Here is a 21,679-nt window from a genome sequence, read left to right as displayed (position 1 = left end):
CTAACCTAATGCAAAGAAACTAAGAACCTTGAAAAAAGGTTTGACAAAATGCTAACAGGGGTAAACAGCTTAGAGAAGAATATAAATGACTTGATGGAGCTGAAAAATACAACATGAGAACTTAGAGAAGCAAGCATATTTCAATAGCTGAATTGACTAGGCAGAAGAAAGGATATCAGACATTGAAGATCAACTCTATGAAACAAAACAAGAAGGCAGGATTAGAGAAAAAAGGGTAAAAAGGAATGAACAAAGTCCCCAAGAAATGTGGGACTATGTGAAAAGACCTAATCTACGTTTGATGGGTGTATCTCAATGTGACAAAGAGAATGAATCCAAGTTGGAAAATATTCTACAGGATAATATCCAGGAAAACTTCCCCAACCTAGCAAGGCAGGCCAATATTCAAGTCCAGGAAATACAGAGAACACCACAAAGATATTCCCCAAGAAGAGCAACCCCAAGGCACATAATCGTCAGATTCACCAGGGTTGAAAGGAAGGAGAAAATGCTAAGGGCAGCCAGAGAGAAAGGTCGGGTTACCAATAAAGGGAAGCCCATCAGACTCACAGCAGATCTCTCATCAGAAACCCTACAAGCCAGAAGAGAGTGGGGGCCAATATTCAACATCCTTAAGAAAAGAACTTTCAACCTAGAATTTCATATCCAGCCAAACTAAGCTTCACAAGTGAAGGAGAAATAAAATCCTTTATAAACAAGCAATTGGTGAGAGATGTAATCTTCACCAGGTCTGCCTTACAAGAGTTCCTGAAAGAAGTGCTAAACATAGAAAAGAACAACCAGTACCAGCCACTCCAAAAATGTACCACATGGTAAAGGGCACTGACACAATGAAGAAACTGCATCAACTAACAGGCAAAACAACCAGCTAGTATCAAAATGACAGGGTCAAATTCACACGTAACAATATTAACCTTAAATGTAAATGGGCTAAATGCCCCAATCAAAAGACACAGACTGGCAAATTATATAAAAATTCAAAACCCATCAGTGTGCTGTATTCAGGAAACCTGTCTCATGTGCAAGGACAAAGGCCCAAAATAAAGGGATGAAGATTTACCAAGCAAATGGAGAGAGAGAGAGAAAAAAAAAGCAGGAGTTGTATTCTCATCTCTGATAAAATAGACTTTAAACCAACAAAGATCAAAAGAGACAAAGAAGGGTATTACATAATGATAAAAGGATCAATTCAACAAGAAGAGCTAATGATCATATATATATGCCCCCAATACAGGAGCACCCAGGTAGATAAAGCAAATTCTTAATGACCTACAAAGAGACTTAAGAATCCCACACAATAATAGTGGGAGACTTTAACACTCCACTGTCAATATTAGATCAATGAGACAGAATATTAACATGGATATACAGGACTTGAACGCACATCTGGACCAAGCAAAGCTAATAGATATCTACAGAACTCTCCACCTCAGAGAATATACATTCTTATCAGCACCACACTGCACCTACTCTAAATTTGACCACATAATTGGAAGTATATCACTCTCAGCAAATGTGAACGAAGGGTAATCATAACAAATAGTCTCTCAGACCACAGTGTAATCAAATTAGAACTCAGGATTAAGAAACTTACTCAGAACTGTACAACTCCATGGAAACTGAACAACTGGTTCTTGAATGTTGACTGGATAAACAATGAAATGAAGGCAGAAATAAAGATGTTCTTCAAAACCAAGGAGAAAGAATATACAATATACCAGAATAGCTGGGACACATTTAAAGCAGTGTCTAGAGGGAAACTTATAGCAATAAATGCTCATATGAGAAGCAAGGAAAGATTTAAAATTGCTCCTATCATCAAATTTGAAAGAGCTAGAGGAGACAGATAAAAAAAAAACATTAAAAACTCAAAAGCTAGCAGAAGACAAGAAATAACTAAGATCAAAGCAGAACTAAAGGAGATAGAGACAGAAAAAAACACTTCAAAAATCAATAAATTCAGGAGATGGTTTTTCAAAAAGATCAACAAAATAGATCACTAGCCAGATTAATAAAAAAGAAAAGTGAGAATAATCAAATAGATGCAATAAAAAGTGATAAAGTTGATAACACCACTGACTCCACAGAAATACAAACTACCATCAGAGATTACTACAAACAACTCAATGCACATAAACTAGTAAACCTCAAAGACATGGATAAATTCCTGGACACCTGCACCCTCCCAAGCCTAAACCAGGAAGAAGTTGAAACCCTGAATAGACCAATAACAAGGGCTGAAGGTGAGGCGGCAATTAATAGCCTACCACCCAAAAAAAGCCCAGGTCCAGATGGGTTCACAGCCAAATTTTACCAGACGAACAAAGAGAAGCTGGTACCACTCCTTCTGAAACTATTCTAAACAATCCAAAAAGAGGGAATTCTTCCCAAATCATTTTATGAGACCAACATCATCCTGATACCAAAACCTGGCAGAGACTCAAAATAAAAAAGAAAACCTCAGGCCAATGTCCATGATGAACACAGATGCAAAAATCTTCAATAAAATATTGGGAAATCTATTGCAACCACACATCAAAAAGCTTATCCATCATGATCAAGTAGGCTTCACAGCTGGAATACAAGGTTGGTTCAACATACACAAATCTGTAAACGTAACCCACCACATAAACAGAACCAAAGGCAAAAACAACATGACCATCTCAATAGATGTGGAGAAGGACTTTGACAAAATTCAACAGCCCTTTATGATAAAAACTCACAATAAGGTAGGTATCAATGGAACATATCTCAAAATAATAAAAGCTGTTTATGACAAACCTACAGCCAATATCATACTGAATGGGCAAAAACTGGTAACATTCCCTTTGAAATCTGGCACTAGACAAGGATGTCCTCTCTCACCACCCCTGTTCAATATGGTATTGGAAGTTTTAGCCACAGCAATCAGGCAAGAAAAAGAAATAAAGAGTATCCAGTTAGAAAAGGAGGAGGTCAAATTGTCTATTTGCAGATGACATGATTACATATTTAGAAGACCCTATCATCTCAGCCCAAAATCTTCTGCAACTGATAAGTAACTTCAGCAAAGTCTCAGGATACAAAATCAATGTGCAGAAATCACAAGCATTCCTATATACCAATAACAGACTAAAAGAACCAAATCAAGAGTGAACTCCCAATCACAATTGCTACAAAGAGAATAAAACACCTAGGAATACAACTAAAAAAGGATGTAAAGGACCTCTTCAAGGAGAACTATGAACCACTGCTCAAGGAAATAGGAGAGGACACAAACAGATAGAAAAATATTCCATGCTCATGGTTAGGAAGACTCCATATTGTGAAAATGGCCACACTGCCCAAAGTAACATATATATAAATTCAATGCTATCTCCATGAAGCTACGTATGACTCTCTTCACAGAACTGGAAAAAAACCCTTAAATTTCATATGGAACCAAAAGAGAGCCCACATAGCCAAGACAATCCTAAGCAAAAAGAACAAACCTGGAGGCATCAAGCTACCTGACTTTAAACTACACTACAAGGCTGCACTAATCAAAACAGCATGGTATGGGTACCAAAACAGAGATATAGAACAATGGAACAGAAGAGAGGCCTCGGCGGCAATGCCAGACATCTACAACTATCTGATCTTTGACAAACTTGACAAAAACAAGCAACGGGGAAAGGATTTCCTGTTTAATAAATGGTGTTGGGAAAACTGGCTAGCCATGTGCAGAAAGCAGAAACTGGACCTCTTCCTGACACCTTACACTAAAATTAATCCAGATGGATTAAACATAAGACCTAACAGCATAAAAACCCTAGAAGAAAACCTAGGCAAAACCACTCAGGACATAGGCATAGGCAAGAACTTCATGACTACAACACCAAAAGCATTGCAGCAAAAGCCAAAATAGACAAATATGGTCTAATTAAACTCTAGAGCTTCTGTACAGCAAAGGAAACAGTCATTAGAGTGAACTGGCAACCAACACAATAGGAAAAATTTTTTGCAATCTACCCATTTGACAAAGGGCTAACATCCAGAATCTACAAAGAACTAAAAGTGATATACAAAACAAAACAAAACAAAACAAAACAAAACAACCCATTCTAAATGGGTGAAGGACATGAACAGACAATTTTCAAAAGAAGACATATACAAGTCCAACACACATGAAAAAATGCTCATCACTGCTGGTCCTTAGAGAAATGCCAATCAAAACCACATTGACATACTATCTCACGCCACTTAGAATGGCGACCATTAAAAAACCGGGAGACAATATATGCTGGAGAGGTTATGGAGAAAAAGGAGTAGTTTTACATTGTTGGTGGGAGTGTCAATTAGTTCAACCGTTGTGGAAGACAGTGTAGCGATTCCTCAAGGACCTAGAAATAGAAATTCCATTTGACCCAGCAATCCTATTACTGGGTATATATCCAAAGGATTACAAATCGTTCTATTATAAAGACACATGTACAAGCATGCTCACTGCGGCACTGTTTACAATAGCAAAGACCTGGAACCAACCCAAATACTCATCAATGATAGACTGGACAAGGAAAATGTGGCACATATACGCCATGGAATAGTATACACCCATAAAAAATCAGTTTGTGTCCTTTGTAGGGATGTGGATGAATCTGGAAACCATCATTCTCAGCAAACTGACACAAGAACAGAAAATCAAACACCGTGTGTTCTCACTCATAGGAGGGTGTTGAACAATGAGAACACGTGGACACAGGGAAGGGAGCATATACACTCAGGTCTGTTGAGGGGGACTAGGGGAGGGACAGTGGGGGTAGGGGGTTTGGGGAGGTATAACATGGGGAGAAATGCCAGATATAGGTGACGGGAGGATGGAGGCAGCAAACCACATTGCCATGTATGTACCTATGCAACAATCCTGCACGATCTGCACATGTACCGCAGAACCTAAAGTACAATTAAAAAATATATATATATATGTTTACTTAAAAAAATTAACTTGGCAACAGTATGGAACTTAGAGAGGCCAAAGACCTGGCAAAATGCTTGGCACAGAGGAAGTGCTCAAAAATACTTCCTGGGTGAACAGTTGTAATGGCAAAAACAAAAACAAAAACAAAAACAAAAAACAAACTGCTATAGTAAGTCGACAGGAACACCTAAGGAAGGAATGATCTGGGACTACAAGATTAAGTTCAGTTTCAGACATGTTGAGCTTCAGATGCTTGGTAAAACTATGTATTTGAATAGGAAATAACCGAATTTTAGGAAACATCTGTATATTCTGTTTGCAAAACGTTTGAAATGAATATTAAGATCACAATGCTTTTGAAAAATTCTACTTACATTACTTAAAGCTTCATGCAAAAAACAACCTTCATCAATCTCAAAATCAATTTGATTTTATTTTAGGATAAGAAAATACAGTTGGAGGAACGCTCATACCAAACTTCACTAAAACATTTTTTATCATTAAAATATAAAATTTATTGAGGGAGAGATCCAAGATGGCCGTTTAGGAACAGTTCAGGATTGCAGGTCCCAGTGAAAGCGCAGAGGGTGAGTGGAGCTGCATTTCCAGACGGATTTTTATTGCCCACAGACCAGGAGATTCCCAGGAGGAGGAGACCCATGAGTCGCCAGAGTGGCTGTTTTGGCCGGCGCAGCTGTTTTGGTCAGCGCGGCTGTTTTGGCCGGTGCAGCTGCTTTGCCGGCTCCCCGGTGCAGTGGTTCTCCATATAAAATACACTGGTCTGAGTGCCCTTTTAGCTGGCAATTGGAGCCCCAGGAAGGCACAGTCGCCCATTCATCTGATTAAAAAGGGGATTGAAACAGGGAGCCAGGCCAGGAGATTCCCAGGTAAAAACAGCGTCACAAATCTCAACGTGGCTGTTTCAGCTGGCGCAGTGAGTTGCCGCATGGGAAATCACACAGATCTCAATGCCTTTTCAACAGGCGACTGGAACACCTGGGAGAGAGTTGACCGTTCAACTTAAAAAAAAAAAAAAAAAAAAGAGGCTCAGAGGCAGGGAGCCAGGTGATCAGGCTTGGCTGGTCCCACCACCCCCTCCCAAACACACACACAAAAACAGCAATTGGAAATGCTCTGGGTTGAGAGTTTCACAGCAAGCACAGCTGAATCTGGGATGCTCCAGCTCTGTGGAGGAGGGGCGTCTGCCATTACCAAGGAGGCCACTGCTGATGCAGCCTGCCATTGCTGAGGCAACCCGCCATTGCCGAGGCAAGCCTGCCATTACAGAGAGAGTCCACCATTACAGAGGTGGGCCACTATTGCTGAGGCAGTTCTAACTACACCTATATAAACAGGACTGCACGGAAGTTGACATGGCAGCTGGGTGGAGCCCACAGCAGCTCAGCAAAGTCTCTGTAGGCAGACAGTGACTAGGCTGCCTCCTTGCTGGGCAGGGCAGCCCTGAAATAAAGGCAGCAGCACAATGGAAACTCATAAATAAAGCCCTAACTCCCTCGGACAGAGCACCCGGGAAAAAAAGGTATTTATGAGTTCTGCTGCAGCAGACCTAAACGTACCTGCCCAGCAGCTCTGAATGAACAATGGAGCTCACAGCTCAGCATTTGAGCTCCATAAAGGACAGACTGTCTCCTCAAGCAGCTCCCTGACCCCGTATATCCAAAGAGTCACCTCATAAAGGAGAGATCAGACAGACATTTGGCGGGTATCCTTATGGGACAAAGGTAGCAGAAGAAGAAACTGGTAGCAACCCTTACTGTTCTGCAGCTGCTGCAGGTGATCTGCAGGCAAGCAGGGCCTGGAGTGGACCTCAGCAGTCCTACAGCAGAGGGGCCAGACTGTTAGAAGGAAAACTAAGAAACAGAAATAACTTTATCAACAAACTGGACGTCCACTCAGAGACCCAATCTGAAAGTCAGCAACTACAAAGACGACAAGTGGATAAATCCACAAAGATGGGAAGAAACCAGAACAAAAAGGATGAAAATGCCCAAAACCAGAACACCTCTCCTCCTACAAGGGATCACAACTCCTCACCAGCAAGGGAACAAGGCTTGACAGAGAAGGAGTGAGATGAAACGACAGAATCAGGCTTCAGAAGGTGGGCAATAAGAAACTTCTGTGAGCTAAAAGATCATGTTCTAACCCAACGCAAAGAAACTAAGAATCTTGAAAAAAGATTTGACGAAATGCTAACGAGAATGGACAACACAGAAAGGAATATAAGTGAATTGATGGAACTGAAAAACACAACAGGAGAACTTCACGAACATGCACCAGTTTCAACAGCCAAATTGACCAAGCAGAAGAAAGGATTACAGAGGTCGAAGATCAACTCAATGAAATAAAACGAGAAGGCAAGATTAGAAAAAAAAGGGTAAAGGGGAATGAACAAAGTCTCCAAGAAATGTGGGACAATATGAAAAGACCTAATCTACATTTGATGGGTGTACCTGATGAAGAGAATGAATCCAAGCTGGAAAATACTCTTCAGTATATCATCCAGGAAAACTTCCCCAACCTAGCAAGGCAGGCCAATATTCAAGTCCAGAAAATACAGAGACCACCACAAAGATATTCCTCAAGAAGAGCAACCCCAAGGCACATAATCGTCAGATTCACCAGGGTTGAAAGGAAGGAGAAAATGCTAAGGGCAGCCAGAGAGACAGGTCGGGTTACACACAAAGGGAATCCCATCAGACTCACAGCAGATCTCTCATCAGAAACCCTACAAGCCAGAAGAGAGTGAGGGTCAATATTCAACATCCTTAAAGAAAAGAACTTTCAACCCAGAATCTCCTATCCAGCCAAACTAAGCTTCATAAGTGAAGGAAAAATAAAATCCTTTGCGAACAAGCAAGTACTCAGATATTTCAGCACCAGACCTGCTTTAAAAGAGCTCCTGAAAGAAGATCTACACATAGAAAGGAACAACCAGTACCAGCCACTCCAAAAATAAACCAAATGGTAAAGAGCATCAACACAATGAAGAATCTGCATCAACTAACAGGCAAAACAGCCAGGTAGCATCAAAATGGCGGGATCAAATTCACAGATAACAATATTAACCCTAAATGTAAATGGACTAAATGCCCCAATAAAAAGACACAGCCTGGCAAACTGGATAAAAAGCCAAAACCCATCAGTGTGTTGTATCCAGGAAACCCATCTCACATGCAAGGATACACAAAGGCTCAAAATAAAGGGATGGAGGAAGATTTGCCAAATAAATAGAGAGCAAAAAAAAAAAAAAAAAAAAAAAAAAAAAAAAGCAGGAGTTGCAATTCTCGTCTCTGATAAAATTGACTTTAAAGCAACAAAGATCGCAGCCGGGCGCGGTGGCTCAAGCCTGTAATCCCAGCACTTTGGGAGGCTGAGGCGGGTGGATCACGAGGTCAAGAGATCGAGACCATCCTGGTCAGCATGGTGAAACCCCGTCTCTACTAAAAATACAAAAAATTAGCTGGGCATGGTGGCGCGTGCCTGTAATCCCAGCTACTCAGGAGGCTGAGGCAGCAGAATTGCCTGAACCCAGGAGGTGGAGGTTGCGGTGAGCCGAGATCGCGCCATTGCACTCCAGCCTGGGTAAACAAGAGCGAAACCCTGTCTCAAAAAAAAAAAAAAAAAAAAAAGCAACAAAGATCAAAAGAGACAAAGAAGGACATTACATAATGGTAAAAGGATCAATGCAACAAGAAGACCTAATGATCCTAAATATATACGCACCCCATACAGGAGCACCCAGATATATAAAGCAAGTCCTTAATGACTTACAAAGAGACTTAGACTCCCACACAATAATAGTGGGAGACTTTAACACCCCATTGTCAATATTAGACAGATCAACCAGACAGAAAATTAACAAGGATATCCAGGACCTGAACTCAGACCTCGAACAAACAAACCTAATAGACGTTTACAGAACTCTCCACCCCAAATCCACAGAATATACATTCTTCTCAGCATCACATCACACCTATTATAAAACTGACCACATAACTGGCAATAAATCACACCTCAGCAAATGCAAAAGAACGGAAATCATAACAGTCTCTCACACCACAGTGCAATAAAGTTAGAACTCAGAATTCAGAAACTAACTCAGAACCACACAGCCTCATGGAAACTGAACAACTTGTTCTTGAATCCTGACTGGATAAACAATGAAATGAAGGCAGAAATAAAGATGTTCTTCGAAAACAACGAGAATGAAGACACAACATACCAGAATCTCTGGGACACATTTAAGCAGTCTCTAGAGGAAAATATATAGCAATAAGTGCCCATATGAGAAGAAAGGAGAGATGTAAAATTGACATCCTATTGTCAAAATTGAAAGAACTAGAGGAGCAAGATAAAAAAAACTCAAAAGCTAGCAGAAGACAAGAAATAACTAAGATCAGAGCAGAACTGAAGAAGATGGAGACAAAAAAACCCTTGAAAAAATCAATAAATCCAGGAGCTGGTTTTTTGAAAAGATCAAGAAAATAGACAGACTACTAGCCAGATTAATAAAAAAGAAAAGAGAAAATAACCAAATTGATGCAATAAAAAATGATAAAGGGGATATCACCACAGATTCCACAGAAATTCAAACCACCATCAGAGATTATTACAAACAATGTTATGCACATAAACTAATAAACCTGAAAGAAATGGATATATTCATGGATACTTGCCTCATCCCAAGCCTAAACCAGGAAGAAGTCGAAACCCTGAATAGACCATTAACAAGGTCTGATGTTGAGGCAGCAATTAAGAGCCTACCATCCAAAAAAAGCCCAGGTCCAGACGGGTTTACAGCTGAATTCTACCAGACATACAAAGAGGAGCTGGTACCATTTCTTCTGAAACTATTCCAAATAATCCAAGAAGAGGGAATCCTTCCTAAATCATTTTACGAGACAAACATCTTCCTGATACCAAAACCCAGCAGAGACTCAACAAGAAAAGAAAACTTCAGGCCAATATCCATGATGAACATAGATGCAAAAATCTTCAATAAAATACTGGCAAACCGATTGCAACAGCACATCAAAAAGCTTATCCACCATGATCAAGTAGGCTTCATCCCAGGGATGCAAGGTTGGTTCAACATACGCAAGTCTATAAACTTAATTCACCACATAAACAGAACCAAAGACAAAAACCACATGATTATCTCAATTGATGCAGAAAAGGCCTTTGACAAAATTCAACAGCGCTTTATGATAAAAACCCTCAAAAAACTAGGTATCGATGGAACTTATCTCAAAACAATAAAAGCTATTTACGACAAACCAATAGCCAACATCATACTGAATGGGCAAAAACTGGAAGCATTCCCTTCGAAATCTGGCACTAGACAAGGATGCCCTCTCTCACCACTCCTATTCAACATAGTACTGGAAGTTCTAGACAGAGCAATCAGGCAAGAAAAAGAAATAAAAGGTATTCAATTAGGAAAGGAGGAAGTCAAATTGTCTCTATTTGCAGACAACATGATTGTATATCTAGAAGATCTCATTGTCTCATCCCAAAATATCCTGAAACTGATAAGCAACTTCAGCAAAGTCTCAGGATACAAAATCAATGTGCAAAAATCACAAGCATTCCTATACACCAATAACAGACTTAAAGAGAGCCAAATCAAGAACCAACTGCCATTCACAATTGCTACCAAGAGAATAAAATACCTAGGAATACAACTAGCAAGAGATGTAAAGGACCTCTTCAAGGAGACCTACTAACCACTGCTTAACAAAATAAGAGAGGACACAAACAGATGGAGAAACATTCCATGTTCATGATTAGGAAGAACAATATCATGAAAATGGCCATACTGCCCAAAGTAAGTTACAGATTCAACGATATCCCCATCAGGCTACCAATGACCTTGTTCACAGAACTGGAAAAAACCACATTAAACTTCACATGGAACCAAAAAAAGAGAGTCCACATAGCCAAGTCAATTCTAAGCAAAAAGAACACAGCGGGAGGCATCACACTACCAGATTTCAAACTATACTACAAGGCTACACTAATCAAAACAGCATGGTATGGGTACCAAAACAGAGATATAGACCAATGGAACAGAACAGAGGCTTCAGAGGCAACACAGCATATCTATAACCATCCGATCTTCGACAAAACTGACAAAAACAAGCAATGGAGAAAGGATTCCCTGTTTAGTAAATGGTGTTGGGAAAACTGGCTAGTCTGTTCAGAAAGCGGAAACAGGACCCCTTCCTGACACCTTACACCAAAATTAACTCCAGATGGATTAAAGACTTAAACATCAGACATAACACCATACAAACCCTAGAAGAAAATCTAGGCAAAACTATTCAGGACATAGGCGCAGGCAAGGACTTCACGACCAAAACACCAAAAGCATTGGCAACAAAAGCCAAAATAGACAAATGGGACCTAATCAAACTCTACAGCTTCTGCAAGGCAAAAGAAACAGTCATTAGAGTGAATAGGCAACCAACAGAATGGGAAAACATTTTTGCAATTTATCCATTTGACAAAGGGCTGATATCCAGAATTTACAACGAACTAAAACAGATTTACAAGAAAAAAAAACAAACAAGCCCATTCAAAAGTGGGCAAAGGATATGAACAGATACTTTACAAAAGAAGACATAAACTAGTCCAACAAACATATGAAAAAATGCTCATCATCACTGGTCATTAGAGAAATGCAAATCAAAACTACATTGAGATACCATCTCATGCCAGTTAGGATGGCATTCATTAGAAAATCTGGAGACAACAGATGCTGGAGAGGATGTGGAGAAATATGAACACTTTTACACTGTTGGTGGGAGTGCAAATTAGTTCAACCATTTTGGAAGACAGTGTGGCGATTCCTTAAGGACCTAGAAATAGAAATTTCCTTTGACCCAGCAATTCCATTACTGGGTATATATCCAAAGGATTATAAATCATTCTACTATAAGGACACATGCACACGAATGTTCACTGCAGCACTATTCACAATAGCAGAGACCTGGAACCAACCCAAATGCCCATCGATGATAGACTGGACAGGGAAAATGTGGCACATATACTCCATGGAATATTACGCAGCCATCAAAAATGATGAGTTTGTGTCCTTTGTTGGGACATGGATGAACCTGGAAACCATCATTCTCAGCAAACTGACACAAGAGCAGAAAATCAAACACCACATGTTCTCACCCACAGGCGGGTGTTGAACAATGAGAACACATGGACACAGGGAGGGGAGCACTACACACTGGGGTCTGTTGGGGGGAAATTGGGGAGGGATAGTGGGGTGTGGGGAGTTGGTGGGGGATGGCATGGGGAGAAATGCCAGATATAGGTGAAGGGGAGCAAGGCAGGAAATCACACTGCCACGTGTGTACCTATGCAACAATCTTGCATGTTCTTCCCATGTACCCCAAAACCTAAAATGCAATTTAAAAAAAGAAAAAAAATATATAAAATTTATTAACATTGATTTTTAAAAATATGTTGAGAATATTTTAGGCTACAGTCCAAAATTAGAGTACTCTCAACTTCATGAGTAGGACAGACCTCCTACAGAAAGGATACAGAAGATCAGAAATTAGAAAGCACAGGGTTTACTTTGGACTCTGCCTTAAATTTAAAATTTTATCTTGGGAAATTATGTAATTTCGGTCAGATAATGACAAAGTAATAGATTTCTTTTTTTTCTTTACATTATGATTCTGTAAAAGTAATCGATTTCTAAGAAATTCTTCTGCAGAAAGAAATGGTATATAGTGGCTTTGTGGAAATGAAAATTCTACCACTCAGTGCTTGGGACAAAGCAAATATTTTAACTTTATTTTTTCTGAACTGATGAAGTTTTGAAAACCAGTTTAAAACTACAGTTCACCTAAGAAATAACACTGCCCAGAAAAATATATAAAAGAAATATTGTCCACAAAAAATCTAGATAAGGAAAAAAAGGAACATCTTTATCTGGTGGAGGGCTATACAGTATATCCTACTATCTCACTGGAGATCATTTTAAAGGAAAGGAGCCTTTACTCAGTTCCTTTATGTAGGCAAGCATTTTAATTTTAATTTACAAATATCTAGGTAGAATTTAGTTTCTAGTTGTGACTTAAATTCTGAATTTTAAATATAATTAAACATCCTTACTTCTTTCTTGGTTCTTATGGTAGCATCTTGTACAAACCGAGAAACTGTCTCTTTCATTTTCTCTATGTTTTCTTCTTTTTGCTTCTCCTCAAGTAGAGCCTTCAGAAAATAATCATTTCATGTTATAGATCACATCATTATTAGTAAAGATAATAACAGGTAAAAATCTATCCACTAGTCACTTTTCTATAAACATCTTATTCAAAACTTCTGGGACATCTCTACTTGAATATCATGTTGAAGTCATGAATGATATTTATTTTCCCTAACCTTCTCAGCTGCCCTTGTCCTAATTAAAGACACTTACTCTTTGGAATTTATTTCAGCCAATGTTTCTAAGACTCTTCTAATTTCTACAGCCAGAAATCTTAAAACCATTTTTGAATTTTCTATTTTTTGAAAGTCCCTTTATAAAGTAAGTCATACAAATCTAGGTATTGTATCCTTATAAGAATCTCATGCCCAGATGCAGTGGCTCATGCCTGTAATCCCAGCACTTTGGGAGGCAAAGGTGGGCAGATCACCAGAGGTTAGGAGTTCGAGACCAGCTTGGCTAATATGGCAAAAGCTCGTCTGTATTAAAAATACAAAAACTAGCTAAGTGTTGTGGCACAGATCTGTAATCCCAGCTACTTGGGAGGCTGAGGCAGGAGAGTCACCTGAACCCAGGAGGTGGAGGTTGCAGTAAGCTGAGATTGTGCCACTGTACTCCAGCTTGGGTGACAAAATAAGACACCATCTCAAAAAAAAAAAAAAAATTTCGTGAATTTCTCTCTTTCCATTATTTGGTATTATTTAAATTATGTCACTCATTAACTCATAACTTGATCATTGCAGATACCACTTGTTTTGCTTCTTTGATGTTTCTATCCCTCCAATCATTTCCATCTCCCACTAAATAAATATTGCCATAATCCTAGCTCTGCTGTCAGTCACACTCCATTTCCTTACTTCTCTGTGAAGCAAAACTCTTAACTTGTTCATCTCCAACACTTTCCCTCTCAATTTTATAATCCCAATGAATCAGGCTTTTACTACTGTGGTCTCCATATTAATTATCTATGAGTAAATTTTCAGTACTTCTTTACCAGCAACACTTGAGATATTTACTTTCCTCTCCTCGTTGTACTTTCTGCATGTGGTTTCAGCACATCACCCACAGTACTGGTTTTCCTCCTACCTCACTGATCACTCCTCTTCAGTCTTCACTGCCGATTCTTCCTTGTCTCCTGAACCTCTTAATCCTGGACTACCAAGGTGCAGTTCTTGTTGCCCTTTCTGTCTGTGCTTCTTTTAGTAGTCCAATAAAATCTCATGGTTTTAAATATCATTTATATGCTGACAATCCCCATATTTACATCTCTAACACAAACATTTTTCAGGGCTTGGAACTCCTTCAATTAGGCCAAATTAATCCCATTTTAAATCAACATGCAAGTGACCATGTTCTGTTCCCACCATCTTCCAAAGGTATCACACACATTCTCACCTCTTTTTAAAAAAACTGTGTTAAGATCAATTTCTTCCACCTTAAATAAGTAAGCTAGTGAGAAGTAACAGCTGTCCTTATGTAATAACCTTGAGAGAGAAAAGAGGAACTATGCTAGGCTGTACTTCCTGCCTTGTTTGTAGGATCACTTGGGAGAATCTTTGATTTTGAATGAGGAACTGAGGATGGGAACCCTCTAGCAATTAAGCAAAGAGTCAAGGAGCATCTTAATATTGCAGCCAGAGACAGCCTCTGTGAGGGTCTGTTGACTTAGGATTTGAGTGAACACGATTTGGAAGGAAGGGCAAAGAGTGTTCCTACTATTTTCTCTTTCCACTGTGCTCTACACAAGATGTTTATTTTTAATGACTTGGTATTAAGCGTGCTCATACAAGTAGGCTTCAGAGGGTAGAGATAAAAAATTTTGTCTTGACTTTAATTTTTCTAGCTGATGTAGGTGTTCAGAACAATTCCCAAGCATATTATATCTATTGTGTGCCTCTTAACTATTCTAAAAGACAGGATTCAGATTACAGATTGAAATATTAATTGACAGGCATAAGCACTTTAGTATTCCACAGTTATGATTTCGATACTTCTTTTTAAATTTCTTATTAGCTTCTCAATATCCAACTTACACTATATTCTGTTTTAGCAGCTCTCTTAAAAAAAATCCTCTGTAATAAAGGAAATACAAGTAAAACAAAGCATTTCCTTTGTATCCCACCATACCTCCTAGCAGAGTATTCTGTATATATTAGGTGTTCAATATATGTTGGTAAATACATTCATGATTTAATAAACTCTACATAAGGGAGGAAGCAACATTAAAAACAAGTCTATTTTGTGACTTCTATAAACTAATATATATTATTCATAGGGAAGCAGTATATGACAAAGAACACTGTATTAGATAGCACAGGAATCACAATTGTTAGAGAATTAAAAAAGAACAGTAGCATGAAGACTTCAGTTAATAAATCTTTAAAGCCAATTAAGCTTCTGCTTTATTAGAGTAATTGAGTAGATGATGAAGGGGAAATAGAGACAGGTAAGATTTATCATATTCAACTGAATAAAATATAGGGTATATAGTGGTAAAGCACTGTAACTGTTTTTTTTTTTTTTTGTATGAGACTACAGGGGATGATGATCAGTTACTCAAGGTTTGGGAAGATAAGGAAAGTCTGATTTTATACATTATTTTAGAAAATAATTGACATCATATTATGATATTTGGTTTTAACATCCAAGAATATGGTATGATTATTAATGAAGAGAGTAGCAATTTCATGCATTTATTCTGCAGTTATTGAATCCCTTACTGTGAGGTCACATGGGAGAATAGTCAACATTTTATTATTTCTAAACATATTTGCTAGCTTTCTCACCTGACTTTTTTGAAGGTTAGCTTCTTCTAAGAGTTGCATGCTATTTCTGGCTCTTATAATTGCCTCATATTTCTCATTTTCTAATTCATTGCACTTTGCTTGTAGCTTTCTGGTCTGTTTTTCCAGATGTGTTTTTTCCGTTCTTAACTGGTTGGCTTCTTGGATTGTCACACATAATCTAGAAATCAATAATCACACTGGGAAAGTTAAACTTTTTTTAAAGGGAAAGAGGGAGATTTACTAAGCATCTACTACGGGACAGGTATTATGCCAGTAACTTTTATATGTATTAATATTTTCTCATTTGATACTCATTATACTTCTATAAAGTTGGTTTTACTATCTTCATATCTCCATTTTAAAGAAAAACAAACATACCCAGAGAGGTTAGGCATTTGATTAAGTTCATATGGCTAATGAGCAGTAGAGATGAGACTGAGCTTGGATTTTCTGACCCTAATTATGTTATACGCAATTGCTATGGTGTCTGTATTATACCACTGTATTATATACTGTATTATACACATATTATATAGTTACACTGCATTCTATGGTTACATCACAATGACATAAAGCAAACCCTTAAAAAATGAGTTGTTCTTTACATTTATATGGTCTTTTCTCTTTTCTCCCCTTTCATACTCTCTACCCCAGACAAGCTCTTTTAACTTACTAATGTACATTTTAAAATAATTTTATCCATATTCATATGATCATATATATGTACACATAAAATTATATATATACACATACACATATACACATAAATATACATACATCTAGCCACAGGAGCTTTTTGAATTTTTTTTAACAATAAAAATCATAGTATACACTCTTTTCTGTATTTGCTTTTCTCATCTAATAATATCTTATAGAAATCTCATCAAGTTAGAAAGCCTCCTTCCTTTCCTAGTCTAATGAATGTAAGTAACCTCATTTCACTGTCAATTTGTATTTCTCTATCAGAACGTTTAGGCATATTTTCTTCCTTTTGTAAGCCATATGAATTTTGTTCTTTGAATTTCTCCTAATCTTCTTTGAAAATGTTTTCTAATGGATTGTTTACTTTGCTCATCTCTTTAAAGAACTCTAAATTATAAATATTAACTCTTAGTCTTTTATGCTGCAAATATTTTTTTCCAAATCTACTTTTTTGTTATTGTTGCCTATTGACTCTATTTAGATATTCTTCACCACACTAAAAATTTAATACAGCTAAATTTGACTTTTTTTTGAAACTTCTGGGATTTCAGTTTTTATAAAGATGATCTCCCTCATCAACAGATTGTCAGTGTAATCTCTTAGATTTCCTCCAAAGAGTTCCATGATGTTTTTACCCCTAAATCTTTAATCCTGACTCATTTGAATTTACTCCTGAATATGATGTAAGAGTTCAATTTAAATTCCAGACTAATGGCCAGTTGTATGAGTACCATTAGTAACTAATGAATTTAAACACTCCCATTACATCCCTAAAATATGCAAATATCATGTATACAAATATCATAATTTACTTATAGATTATGTTTCATTGATTGACTTATTTACATACTCATTTAAAGTTGATTATTGTGGCTTTATAACATGTTTGGTAAGACATATTTTATAATTTTGTTATTTTCAGGCATTTCTTTATTCTAAATGGTAGAAGAAACAGCCTTCTCTATTCTGCCTGCTCCCCTCCACTACCCACATCAAAACCCTCTTCCTGTCAGTTGAGTGATTTATTTTTCTCATGCATTTGGTAATTTTTTATTAAGTTTGTATCTGTCTAAAGTTAATCTGTGGGAATCCTGAGGGGTCTGTGTGTACAATGATTATTACGGTTTCTTTTTTCCATTTGGCTACATGGTGGAGATAGTTTTATTTGTTGGCTATCCTTGTTAAAAAGCAGAAATTTATTCTATTTTAGTCTTTTAATGAGAGTGTGACTCCTTCAATGGTTCCAGCCTCCCTAAGGACATTTACGTTCTTGTGACATATAGTTCCAGCCCTGACTTCCTTGGCAGGGAAGTCATTTATTTATCATTCTCGTTTTAGCTTCCTGTTTGTGTTTGTGCCTTTGAGAATTCCCAACTATGTAAGTTGAGCATTTAAATGTAATTAAAGAGTTCATGCTAGAAAGTTTTTATGCTATTAGAAGGCTAATATGTAAGTTAAAGAAACAATATAACTTGGAAAAAAAGTTATGTTGTAATTTATCAAGATGCTTATATTAAGAGGGTTTTTTCAGAATATTTAGTCTGACACATTATATGATTGGAATAGTCTGCACATATTGCTTTGTTCTCCTCCATTTCTGACCTGTGGTGCTGAATTGTTGGTCCACTCAAATATCTGCCTCAAATGTTAAGAACAGACATTAATTGTATCTGGCTTTTGTTCTTCCTTTATACTAATATTAGACTTTACCTGAGCCAGGAAAACAGAGATGGTTAAGAAATCCTCCCACCCTTGTTCTCTAAAACCCCCCCGTCATTTTGTGCTTTAGAATAAAGCTAACAGCATAAAACAACCCTGCTCTCCATATTCCAAGTCCCACCTCCATCCCTCCTCATGACTCCCACAAGACTCATGCACACATCATTTAACTGCCTATATAAATATACCTTAGGCACCTTCCTTTTCTTTGAAACGTTCCTCACTAATGAGCATTCTCCCTATTGCAATAGCCTGAATAAAATCATCTCATGAATTATCTGGTACATTTGGTCTTTCACAGCACTAAAAACCCACCCAACTAAATCTTGAGGGAAAAAATAATATCTAAATTCTGTTTTTCAATCACTTTACTATTACTCCTTTCAGGCTCTCAAACATACATATATATCCTGTGGTAACTTAGCTTTTAAAATGTCTTCAGTCTAGGAAGTGAATATTTGTTGAAAAAAGGAGAAAAAAAGTGATTTGGATTCCAATTAAGTAATGAATGATGTATAAATCTGGGTATATCCTTTAGTAAATATGCATGAAATCTCAAATATCAATTCAGGCTGAGAGTAGCAGTAAATCAAGAATCAAATGTATTATTGAATAATTTTCTTTTGCTAACAATTTAAGCATACAAGCAATGGTGGTCAGAAGGTAGCGGGGGTGATTATACAAGTAAGTGATGCCCATCAATCAGACTTCATTCTACGTTTTTAGTTATTTTTTAAAACCCTACTTTTTAATAGTAGTATCCATTGGTGAATTTTCCCTGCTGATAACAATTCTTTGTATTTGTTTAAACTAAATACGTATAAATGTTGTTTAAGGACTTTTCTTAGTCATCTATGGCAATATCACCAGGTACTGGCCACTCCTAGAATTTCAGAACCTAAAACACTGGCTGGTAAAACAGTAGAAGCTCAACTCATGTTGAATACATGATGCTTCACCTGTGAATATGAAAGTCCCTCTTAGGAAGGAGTCTTTATTAAAGACTTTTCTTCTAATGATGTATGGAAAATCATATCTAGTCATATTGGGATAAATTTCAATTCTCTCTTAGACATTTTTCTACTGCTCCTGTTCAATAGGCATAAAATATGAGTTTCAAGTATGCTTTACATATGTCTCCTTTATACTGCCCAAAATAACCCAAAACAAACAAACATATACAAATTATTAAAACTCCCTTTTACTTCCTTTCTTCTCAAATCTAATTATTATTGATTCCTTAAGGGATCACACTTGTTTTCCTCTGCCTGTATTAGTTATTCTAAATATTAGCACACAAAAGGCATTGTTGATGTGGGAGGGGCAGGCATATATTTATTGTCAGTTTTACTATAGTCATTGTGTCAAATGCAGTTTATTAAACAGATAAATTATTCATCAAGGCACTTGGAAAATGTCATTTTTTTCAAGAGGACTTTTAGCATCTGGTTAAAAATTACTTCTTGGCTTTAGAAAAGGACAAATATATATTTTCCCCACCTAAAATATAGTCCACAATCTAATATCAAGTCATGTTGCTCAGCTTGTATAAAGAAACAAGATTTTTTAAAAGCACTGCATGGACCATTCTGACATAACAGTATCCTATACTTAATGGTTTGCAACTATGATGGTATTGGCATTTGAAATGTATGGGGACATTTGGTAGTTACAATGCTAAGAGGTGTGACTGGAATTTAGTATTTGGTGCCAGGGATCCTAAACATCCTGTAGTTATTGGCACAGCTCAAACAACTAAGAACTGTCTCACTCAAAAAGCTCACTCAATACTCCTGTTGAAAAACAAGATACCAATTAATGATGGCTATCAGGGCAGAGATCAGTGATTGGTAAAAGTATCTGAATGGCCACTGCAAATCCAAATTCCCAAGAACACAAGGAAGAATAGTACTGGGGCGCAGGATGCACTAGCACCTTGCCTTCTGGAAGACCAAAAGAATTGATGATCAAGCTTCAGCTTGCAAGATTTTTCTGACATATTACGGCAAAGATGTAAAAAAATCTGCCTTTCTCTTGCAGGTAATCCTTTTTGTAGGATGCACGGTTCATGATTCCTAAAGAATTGTGTTTAAAAATAACATTCCTCTCCTTTGCCTTCTGTGTCTATGATTTATTTCCGCTGTAACTGCATTTGCAGAAGTACAAAATTACAGCGGGGTTGAGGTAATATCAAATTTTCTCTTAACTATAACTTAAAAATTTTAACCATGCTTTAGAAGAAAGAAAAATTTTAGTTACTTAAGGTCAACTATGTTCACGCCAAAATTTACAGGATGACCTGAGGAAATAAAGATGTGCTTTGTGCTCTGCAGTACTGATACAAAAGCATGATATCAAGGGTTTTATTCGTTTCCAAAAAAGTACTGGGCTAAATTTGGTACAACTATTCTCTTTCAAAGTTAAATTAATGTACTTAGTAAAGTTTCTAAAATAATATTAAATTATCTTTGAATATATATTCTAAGTATAACAATCTGATATAATTTTTAAAAAGCAATGCCGATTAAATCAGATTTTACACCTGAGATTATGGTTTTGATTTACGAGTTTATAAAATATTTATTCTAATAAACATCACACACTGAAACTCTATTGCAAAATATCTTTTAAAACGTATCAACAAAGCTAGGTGCATTTAACAATTTACCTTATTTCTAATTGTTTTATACTAGACTGTAACTGCTGTAAGCGCCTATCTGATGCTTCCTCTCTTCCTTTGGCAGACACCACATGCTCCTCCTAGAAAATAAAGAAACTAGAAGCTTACTTTGAGTATGTGAAAATTCAATACACCATTATATAGCATAAAAAATACAGTTCATGCTATAAAGTTATTATGCTATTAGCATTCTAATACGTACGTTAAAAGAAATAATATGACTTGGAAACAAAATGTGTATAATAAAAAGGAGGGGGGAGAACTTTATCGTCAATCCTGTATTAATAAAAAATACTCAAAATAGTTATTGCACAGAGAGTTCTACCAATATTTCAAACTATTTCTATAGTGCAAATCTAACAAAACAAGAGAGGGATTTCTATGCAGATAATCTGCCTTTAGAATATGCTCTCTTAACTATATTATACTTCTCATTAACTCTCAAGGTAATCACAGGGTCTTTCTTCGACGTAGTGATGCTTCGACCTATATTAATCATTTTATTTGTATCATCTTTCTAAAGAAATTTATTGTTCATCTTTTCCTGCTTTATGTGTTAACAAATAGTTTTTATGATCAAGTGA

The 21,679-nt window shown here is 37.1% G+C and overlaps 1 protein-coding gene across 5 annotated transcripts in view; it reads right to left on the bottom strand.

The window, feature by feature from the left end:
- SCLT1 (sodium channel and clathrin linker 1) overlaps nt 1-21,679 on the bottom strand; it is a 213,080-nt gene that overhangs the window by 76,389 nt on the left and 115,012 nt on the right. For 4 of the 5 annotated variants that reach the window (XM_074396909.1, XM_074396912.1, XM_074396911.1 and 1 more), the window contains exons 11-13: nt 21,084-21,175; nt 15,995-16,172; nt 13,115-13,213 (exon numbers count right to left, since the gene is read on the bottom strand). In XM_074396909.1, the coding sequence (XP_074253010.1) occupies nt 13,115-13,213; nt 15,995-16,172; nt 21,084-21,175 (369 nt within the window). The remainder of the gene's footprint in view (nt 1-13,114; nt 13,214-15,994; nt 16,173-21,083; nt 21,176-21,679) is intronic. The other variant, XM_074396910.1, reaches the window with a different exon arrangement.

The sequence above is a fragment of the Saimiri boliviensis genome, chromosome 3, assembly GCF_048565385.1.
Source record: "Saimiri boliviensis isolate mSaiBol1 chromosome 3, mSaiBol1.pri, whole genome shotgun sequence".
NCBI lineage: Eukaryota > Metazoa > Chordata > Mammalia > Primates > Cebidae > Saimiri > Saimiri boliviensis.
This window is presented reverse-complemented; position numbering and strand designations above follow the sequence as displayed.